The sequence below is a fragment of the Limulus polyphemus genome, unplaced genomic scaffold (genome assembly GCF_000517525.1).
Source record: "Limulus polyphemus unplaced genomic scaffold, Limulus_polyphemus-2.1.2 Scaffold2987, whole genome shotgun sequence".
Taxonomy (NCBI): Eukaryota; Metazoa; Arthropoda; class Merostomata; order Xiphosura; family Limulidae; genus Limulus; species Limulus polyphemus.
In genome coordinates, this window is record NW_013668597.1 from 11,100 (window position 1) to 21,576 (window position 10,477).

The 10,477-nt window shown below is 38.4% G+C and overlaps 1 protein-coding gene across 1 annotated transcript in view; it reads left to right on the forward strand.

The window, feature by feature from the left end:
- Positions 1–10,477, forward strand: part of LOC106468384 (tRNA (adenine(58)-N(1))-methyltransferase catalytic subunit TRMT61A-like) — a 19,369-nt gene that overhangs the window by 6,851 nt on the left and 2,041 nt on the right. The window contains exon 2 of the mRNA XM_013928805.2: positions 1,916–2,182. Coding sequence (XP_013784259.1) covers positions 1,916–2,182 — 267 coding nt within the window. The remainder of the gene's footprint in view (positions 1–1,915; positions 2,183–10,477) is intronic.

Below are 10,477 nucleotides of genomic sequence, written 5' to 3' on the forward strand. Positions count from 1 at the left end.
AATTACTATAACTTACGTTGTAAGGCGACTTAGTAAGTTAGTTGTGTCGAAACACTGTAAATTCTACGGAGTATAAGTAAGTGCGAAAAAAAAAAAGGGAGCAGAAGAGAGTAAAGTCACAGGAAGAAGAAGATCAGTTAGAGAAAAGTTAAATGCTAAGTTAATCACCATGGGAGTGAAAGGCCTAACAATTGATGTGTTAGAGTGAGATTAACAATTTCGTAAGAGATAAGGAGAATAAGTTGTTTTGTCAAAGGGTGTTCTAAAGTAATTGAACTAGCTTGAATGGACTTTGACAAAAGGCAGACGATTTCTTTGAAATATGAAAAAGGAACAGATGATTTTTGAAGTACAGGATACAACTGCGGTAACTCAACAACAACGTAAGTGAACTATACATGGATAGTCAGGTGATAGAAATAGAGAAAAATAGTTTGGCTTCTCAACTGAATTCTAAAGCAATTGAATAGGCCTAAGTGGAGTTTTGACAAGAAGAAGAGAACTATATATTGTTAAAAATCATACTAATGACGTCCATTAGTATGATGAATTTTTGTACATACTTTTAACTTGTTCTGAATATATATATATATATATATATTGTTTTGAAAACAAATGTAGTGTGTGCTGTTCCTTTATCTTTTTGAATTTATCATCAACAAGAAGAATCCTTAGCCCAAAACACCCATACATTTACTTACTATATATACAAACTAAAAAGCAAGTACCTGACAGTTGTAAACACTACAGGCCCAACTATAGTATCAACATACACATGGAAATATTACATGATCTTTTTGAAAATCCATGATGGCCAGACAAGTTAAGCATCTAGAACTGTTGCAAGTAAATTTTATTTGAATATGAGTAACCTGTTCAAAAACTGACAAATAGCTAGCCAGACTATTAGTCAGTATACAGCAAAGAAGAAATGATAATTAGAAAACAAGAAAAGGGTGATAAATTCAGTAGTTTTTAAATCATTTTCCATTAATGTAAATAAATAAATAAATAGCGCAATGACTATCAATTACAGTTATTGCTAATAGGCAATTTAAATCAGCACTATTAAGCAATAAAGAATTTACAAATATTTAATGCATCTACTTTCACTTTTAAATAATAAACTTTCAGTTATGTAAAACTCCTTACTTAGAAGTTGTTAGTCTATCAAGTGTGACCTTGAATAACTAATTTAGTTATAAAACCAGTTTTTTTATTCAGTATACCAGGACTGGAAAAACCAACTTCTCAGTTTGCCTCAGCATTCCTGTGTCATATTTGAATAATGTATGTTTCTTTCTTTTTTGTTAAGACTTAGATAAGTGTGTGGTGGTTGGGAGTTCTAGAGTGTAGCAGCTTTGGGTGGTTCTGTTTCTACTTTTAATACTTTAATAACTTTATGGGTACAGTCAACGAAAGGCAGTAGGATGTTAGATGTTGTGGGTTTAAGCACTAACCTCTACACCTTTGTTTTGATTTTCCATGATGGTCAACTTGTTTAACTTCAGCATTTTGAAATTTGTTTGATAGATGGGATATCCCCAACACTTTTTGGATGCTATTACCACAAGCTTCACCCATTTATGACCATGGATGACTGACCGGAAGCGAAAGTAGATGCATTAAGTGATTGTAAATTCTTTACTGTTTAATAGTGCTGATCTAAATCGCCTATTAGCAATAATTGTAATCGATAGTCATTGAGTTATTTACCTATTTATTTATATATATATATATATTATCAGGTAGCTGAATATTTGGTTATTTGTTGGATACCGGACATCTGACAGAAACACTTGACTACATACAAGTTTACAATAATTTATTTATTCTGATCATTAAAAAGCATATTAATAAATATATATTTGACATGTAATTTTTATATGTAAACATTTGATTATTGTTTTGGTAGGTACTGGCAGTGGTTCATTGTCCCATGCTCTGGCCAGGACTATTGCTCCAACTGGTCAACTGTACACATTTGATTTTCATGAGCAGAGGGTGAGCTTAGCTAGAGAGGAATTCCAAGAACATGGACTTGGTGACATTGTAACAGTCCAACAGCGAGATGTTTGTGCTGAAGGTTTTGGTCTGGAAGACATTGCTGATGCTATGTTTCTTGATCTTCCACATCCTTGGGAAGCAATTCCTTTAATGAATGTTTCATTCAGATGTTCAGGTAAAATCTCATCATTACTGAAGGTTAGAGTTTAAATATTGATGTATAATGTCATCATGTGTAAAGCTATGGTGTTACTGTTTGTTGAGTTGGTTGTGCTGTTCTGTGTTTGTCATAAGTGTATGTTTTTGTATGTTGTAGATGGTGCTTCTCTTGAATTTTTTTGTTTGTTTATTGATTTCTGTTTAAACCTTAAGTGTTTTATACTTATCACTATTTATCTATTGTTGTTTTTCCTGTGAGAGGCTGTTAAGTTTGGTGTACATTTAAAAGGCAGGATTTTCTACACACATATTGTAATTAGGCCTATATTTTGTTATGTGGTTGTACCAGCTGTTTGTTGGTCATCTCTTCATCTTGCTGTGTTTGATCAGTTTTTGTTTAGGAAGATTTGGTTGTTTTTCAGTTTGAAAGAGATAAGTTTGGATGCACTACACATTTGAAGTGCTAGTTTCTGATTTATTTGTGTCTTCCTATAATTTGAGGTTATGCTTTCTTCATCAAGTAAACAAACCCACTGTCTGAAACTTACTTTTTAATAGTATGTAGTAATGTAAGTATATAGGTGTGTTTGGCTAAGGATTCTTTTACAGTAGGTGTCTGTAACTTGTTGGCAATAAATTCGATAATAAAGACCAGTACTCATTCCACATGTTTTTAAAATAATATTGTCATGTATCTGCTTGTTTGATGATTTCCCATAAAAGTTCTTTCCAAGAAACTTCAGTGATACAAGTCTTTTCTTAATTAAAACTAGTTTATTCTTTCTTGTTACAAACTTTGTAATACACTTAATTTCCACAGTTACTTTAAACTTAAGTACTTTTATAAACACACGCTATCATTCACAGCGATTCACACACTTTACTTACGGTGCCTACTGCTCGCTTGGCTCAATTATCTCTCTTCAATCTATCTGCAGCTTATATACTAAAAAAGAGGGTGTCTAGCAAATGCTGGGACATTCGTGAGGCTGCCCGCTAAGTCACAATCCTTCTAGAAACTCCAGCGTCGCGTGACTTCCGCTGTCGTAACAATATTTATATTCGAAACAAATTAAATGTATACATAACATTCTTTACACTATGCAAATTATAGTCGTATCTTAACTATACAGTTCTATTCTTCTTGTCAAAAGTTCACTTAGGACAATTCAGTTGCTTTAGAATTCAGTTGACAATCCAAATTATTTTTCACTATATTTATTGCAATAGTATCCATATATAATTCACTTAAACTTTCACATGAGTTACCACAGTTGTATCTTGAACTTCCAATAATTGTCTGATTTTCTGATATGGTACTTCCTTCTGGTTACAAGATTAACTATTTTTGTCCATTGCTGCCCTCAATATGCAAATTTTTATTTAAATGTTTTCTTTAAGTATGCCACAAGCCTTCTGCTCTTTCTCTATTGGAATTGAATGATTCTAACATGTCTCTCATATAAATCATCATGCATCACTTCTCCACCAATAGGAGTGTGACATGCTCATGTGACTCCCTCTATATGCCTCTACCGAACTATTTGGCAGCACTTGTTCCCAGTCATTTTTAGTATACTTAAAAGGTGGTCTTCATTTATTTTCACTTCTAGTTTTATTAAAACTGTTTCTTAACTTCAACTTTAATCCCAGTATATTACATTCACATTGCCTGAGAATTCAGTGAGGCCTAATACCTTTTTTTTTATTTAGTTTCTCAGGTATGTGACGTTTTATCCCTTTCCCATATTTCCTATGACCTGCATCCTTCCTTACCACCTGACCAATCATGCCATCCCTGTTGGGTTCCCCCCTCTCTGGATATTCTGGTTAATGTTGACTCAATGCCTCACAATTCTGTGGTGGGATTGGTACGCCTCACCCCTCACAGGCTTCGGATCAGTTTGTTTTTGCATATCATCATGCAGACTAACCTTTTTCTGGACTGGCAATTGTTAAGTTCATTTTGCCTGTTTGGGGGTATGGCCCCTGAATCTCCTGTATGTCTTACCCATGCCCAATTTCCCACTTTTGTCTCCTCTCTGAGGCTCCCCACAGAAATTCTGAGTGGTTTTCTGGGGACTTCTTCCACATTGGCTCATTTTGTCGTTTTTGCCTCTAGCTTTACATATGTGGTTTCTCTGTTGTTGGGACCTTCTAGGTCATACTGCAACCTGAACTCGCATCTATTTACTATCATCTTATCTTAGGGATTTATGTATAGGCCCCATATTTGTGGCACTACATCTTTAACACGATTCCTGAGTTTTTGGAATCATGGGTTGCATCAATACAGCAGTAATCTACCCTTTCCAACCTTGTTGCCCATTTTTCAGTGTTGGAGCTCTATAGAGCACCTGTCCCTTCTCCTCAGAGTGCTTCGTCTCATTGTTCCTTTGATGACATGTCACATCACCAACGGTATTGGTGACTACCCAATGGGTTCTAGTCTGATGGGAGCTCGGCTTACTAGTTTTTGTTTTCACTGGCACCCTTTCATCATGAATCTTTGGGTTCTTCAAGTTTTCTCAGAAGCATTTCTGATCCAGTCGTTTTCCCACTTCCCGTGTCTCCTATACCCGTTTCTTTCCTCCACCTTGGGATCCCATGACCAGCCAGCATCTGTCGCTGTTCTGGAACTACTATCTCTACAGGCCATCATACCTGTTCTACATGCTTCACCATATTTCTTGTTCCAGACTTTCTGTTGTTCCCAAGTGCATTGGGGATTGGAAGCCTGTCATTGAATTCTCCCCCTCAATTGCTTCATTCAACTGCCCTGTTTTACCATAGGATGGGCAATTCTCTGGGCTTATGGATGACCAGGATGGACATCACCAATGCTTATCTCCACATCCCTCTATCACCACAGTCTTGTCTGTATCTTACATTCATCTGATCAAGGGGTGGTTCATCACTTTTGCACCCTACCTTTCGGGCATACTTCCAACTCTTATGTCAGGTGGTCAGATCTTAGCTTACCATATTCAAGCTCTGAGTTTACAATTACACCATTTTATGGATGACTGACATCTTCTGGCTCCTTCCGAATCGGAGTTGGCCAGCCATACTCGCCAGCTCCTTCTAGTTGCTGCTTGGGTGGACTGATTCATCAATTTGGAGAAGTCCTTCCTCCGACCTCCCCAATATCTCATCCACCTGGGTGTTCCTTTCGACACTCATCTCACTCGGGCCCACCCCTCTCCTCTACAACTTCTTCCAAGGAACTGTTAGTTTGCCATGCCTTTCAGCTCCCTCACTTCTGCTTGTGAGTTTCTATTGTTTTGGGGGGATGTGGTCATTAATGATGACACTGGCCTCTCTCGGTCATGCGCATATGCAATCCCTTCAGTAGGCTCTTCATGATCAATGGAATCTTGCTTGTGATCTCCTATCAGCTCCTGTTACCCTTTCTCCTACCTGATGGCCAATCTGCATTGGTTGGACAAGTCCCATTTGTCAGTGGGTGTCCCCCTTCCTCCTCCTCCTCGTCTTGATTTACATCGTTTCATGAATGCATCCATTCAGGGCTGGGGTGCATGGGTCGATCACCAGGAGGCTTTGGGTCACTGGTATGAAGACAAAAGGTCCATGCATATCAACGTCCATGAGCTTTTTTGCAGTCTATCGGGCTTAGAATCACTTCCTTCCTCTCACCAGACAATGTCTAGTGATGATTCTTTCTGACTGTACTATGGTGGTAGCACATATCAATCTCCAAGGGGATACCCAGTCAAGATCTCTCTGTTTTCAAACATTGGATCTACTATATTGGACCTACATGCACCACATTCATCTCTTTGCATATCACGTTCTGGGTGCTTTCCATCTCATAGCGGATAGTCATTCTTGCCTCAACATTATATATCCTACATAGTGGTCTTTCAATTCCCTCATGATCTCTCTTCACTGTACCACTCTGTATCAAGTCCTTCTGATTGCTCCTTATTGGCCAGTTCCACGATTCCAACAACTGCAACTTTTCTTTCCTGTACCTCTTCCTTTGTCTCTCTTTCTTCTTCATCAACCTTTCAATGGTGATGTATCAGGACCTATGGAATGTGTTCTGCAGTTGGTCTGTGACTCATGGCTTTCTCGCAGACTGACCTACTATGGCTCAAGTGGTGAGTTTCTCACATGTCTTTTCGATCAGGTGTTTTTAGTCTCCTTGCTCTCTGGATTTTTGGACTGCCTTATCCCTACCTTTTGTTTTTGTGATTTTGCTTCGCTTGTCCTTACCATGTTCCTGTATTCCTTCTGGATTTGTCATTCCCCAAGATGGCCTACTCTTCCAAACTGGGATATTAAGGTAGTTCTCCATTCCATTACTTTACCATCATTTGAACCACTTTCTTTGTGTTCCAAGTTCCACCTTTCCCTTACAACATATTTCATTCTTCTCTTAGTCTTTGGATGTTGAAGGCCTGATTTGTTTGCTGTGGATGTTTCACGTACACTTTACCACCATACCAATTTCTCTTTTATCCAGATAGCTCTTTCCTCCCAAAGACCATGGTGGCTAGGAAAGGTAACTCCTCCTTTTCGCTTATTCCTTTCCTTATATTTCTCATCTCTACCCTTGTCCCAATCCAGATAGATTTCTATGTCTGGTTCGTACTCTTCTTTTTATTTTGTCTGCATGGCTTCTTTCCGTAGTACCTGTTCCCAGCTCTTATCCATTTGCAGTCTTCCTCAGTTCCAGGATTCCCCTTTTACCTTCACTAATTGAGATCACCTTTTGATTTGATTGGCTTCTATCTCCTTGTCTTCTTCCTCCAGGAATTTGTTCCAGGTGTCTTCTCATCAGATTTGACACCTCACCTTTTCCCTCACCTCTTGTCTTCATTGGCCATTGGAGGAAATCCTACAGTTAGGCATGTGGACTACAACTAATACATTCATCTCCCATTATTTACATCATATCATGGTTTTTTCTTCATCAGGTTTTTGTCTTCCACCAGTGGCCATTCTTCAGATTTCAGTGCAACTTTGACTGGGTAAATTTATATCATTCTTTTTTTTTCTGGGACCCTTGCCCCATTTCCTCATTATATGAATCCCGCTCTATGTCGAGTGGTGTCTGACCAGGTATTCTTTAACTTGAAATCCACACTATATGGCCATGTTGACTCATGCTTTCTCTTCCATGCCTTCGCAATGCTCACTGTTGAGATGGGGTGTTCCACAAGATCTCTTGTAGGTGAATAACTCCTCATCGTACTTGCTTCATAAACTTGCTCGTTCTGGACCATACCACCCATGGGCTGCATGGGTAAAGCAGAAGAGGATAGCTGCCCATCCCTGCCATGCATTGCATTGAATATATTGGTATGATCTGCTTTTCAAAATAGGGTGAATAATTTGGTATGGTCTGCTTTTCAAAATAGGGTTTTGTGGTCACCCATTGCACTGTCTCAGGTGATGACGTTCCCCTGGACTCTCCACTGCATTCTCATCCCCTTTCTTCTAGTGAAGTGTGGGAATCCCTACCACTTTCCAGTTCCAAGCTACTGGTATGGTTGACCGTGGAGGCACTCTCCTGAATAGGTTCCACACAAAGATGGCTATAACCACTCAGTACAGAGTAGGGTGGTGGTATTCTGCAAGTGTAGATGGCGTTATATCCTCCAATATGCAATATACATTCACAAGAGAGTGAGATGTCAAAGTGCAGTTCACCCCTTTGCTTGCAAGACCTCATCCTACCCCCATGTGGATGTCCGTACACCATAGCTGGATTTTGGATTTAGAGTAAAACCAATCAACATAAGTCCTTACACATGTTTAGAGTGTCTATCTTCCTCCCTCGATCATATTCCTTCTGTATTGTGGGTCATAGTGAAGAAAAAGGGTGATTGTTCCAGTTCTGTCCTTTTTGCTGTCTTTCGTGGTGTCATAATCTGAGGACGTTATTGCATTTGGGATAGTTTCGGTCAGTTTCACTGTTGGGGAAGTTGATTTATATTACATAGACATCCTTTCGATACCTGATGTCTGGTACCCAGATTGATTGATTAAAGCTAATACATGGTCATTCTCAGGAGTTGGAGTGGTTCCAGATTCCCTCCCGTCTCCTGAACTTGAGGTGAAGATGGTATGAACCTCATCCTACCCCCACATGGATGTCAGTTCCCAGTGGCATGGATTTTTGGATGTAGTTGACTTACCGAATACGGTCCGTCGTGCCCTAGCCTCTGTACACTTTGGGGCACATCCATTGTTTTACCCACTTTTATACTTGGTGGGATTGAGTTACATATATATTTACATGGTTAGGATCATTATCCTGCCACAGTTCTCTCCCACTTGGATGTGCTCCTCCCTTTTTCTGCCCTTACCTACTACACATTTCATTGCCATTCCCTCGCACCAGTCCCGTCTCGTAATGAATGTGGGATTCTGGGTAATCTTGTGAGAAGAGAGAAGTATCGTATCATAAGTTATCATTTTCTTATACTGAAAATGTAGTTCTGATAGGTACTTTCCACCCTTCCTCCCAACTTCCCTCTGGTGCTTACATTTTCTGCCAAACATCGAAGTGATAGTTTGATAGAGGCATGTAGAGGGAGTTACATATGTCACGCTCCTATTGGTGGAGAAATGACGCATGATGATTTACATGTTGGAATCATTCAATTCTAATAGGGGGGAGCAGAAGGCTTGTGGCATGCATAAGAAAAAATTTGCATATAGAGGGCAGTACTGGAAGAGAATAGCTAATCTTGTGAGTGGAGGGAAGTGCCTGTTGGAAATACATTTTTTGTATAGGAAAATTATAACTTTCGTGCTTCCAAATAATTGTCTGCATTTTCATCAAAGTCCATACAAGTGGGTTCAATTAGCTTAAAACACCCTTTGACAAGATAAATTATTCTCCTTATCTATTTCAAACTATTGATCTCACTCTTAACATATCAACCGTTAGGCCTTTCACTCCTACGATGGTTAACTTTTCATTTTCTAACTTTTCTCTCACCGACTTTACTTTTTACTCTGACTTTGTTTCTGCTCATCTGGTTGCAGCTGTTTATATGTCACTTAGGCCTTCTAGAAATCTCTATAGACTCAATATCAATGAATTACAAACACAAAATAATTAACAATACTACCTACACTAAACAGTCTTTTATATCTGACACACATCATCTACTTATTGATTTTATCATGACTTTTTAAGCTACACCTATGTCTAATAATTCTTAAAGCTAACAATTCATTTTGCTTTATCACCATTTGATTGAATGTTTTGGGGTTAAGTTTTAAACAAATGGAATGTAACTAGTAGCATGTCATCATATACAAATGCTTGATGGAGATCAAATCCAGATTTCTAATTGTTGGGAACCTGCTGTGACCAACCAGTTTTTTTACCTGTAAGTGTTGCAAACATCATTGTAAATGGTGTTTTGTATGTACATCTATACTTTCAACATCATTGGTAAGTTAATCATTTCTTAATCTCTACTTTTAACACAGGATATCTCCCTCAACCAGAGACACCTTGTACATAAAAAAATCTATGATTTATCAGATTTTGGTGAAACTTAAACAGAATTTAGACAGCTTCCAAATTAGACAAAAATGACAATTATGACTGGCCACATCATCAGCAGAAATCCCATAGTTAAACACAATTCTTCTTGTGTAACCAACATGTCTGCTATGTGGGCCTTCTTCTTTGGCCATTTTTACATCTGTTTTTCAAACCAGAGCCCAATAAATCTTCAGCAGATAGCTCTGAACCCTGCTGACTGTGACTGGAATTTTGCTACTCTTTGGAATCTTCTCATCAGTCATCATCGTTCTTCCAATTACTAGCATATGGAAGTTTCTGAGATGTTTAAATTGCAACCTGTGAGCTGCTGTAGATGTGATCATGATGGACTTTTTGGCAGTTCTTATTAAGGCAAGTCCATTGATCAAGCCCAAAAATGCTGTGGTGGCATTCAAAAACAGTAGTGATAGAAGTAGTAATAGCTTTTTGCCAGATTAGAAGATCGAGAATAAGACCTCCAACCTGAAACAGAGAATGAAGAAAGAACTCGTAATTTGATAATAAATTTGTGTATATGACCATTGCTAGTAAGGTGGTGCAACCGCTCTGAAACCCTGTGATTGCTCATAACTCCTAATTGAAATATGTTACCATTATATGTTACTAATATTCGGATATAGCAGATACTTGACTTTCCAAAAGTGGGTGCAATGCCCAGGAGCATCGAGAGCCAGCCCAGCCCTGGGATCAGTAATATCATCGGGGGTCCCCTTTCATTCTATTTATTAACTTTTGCTGATTTTTCATAAAAGAAAT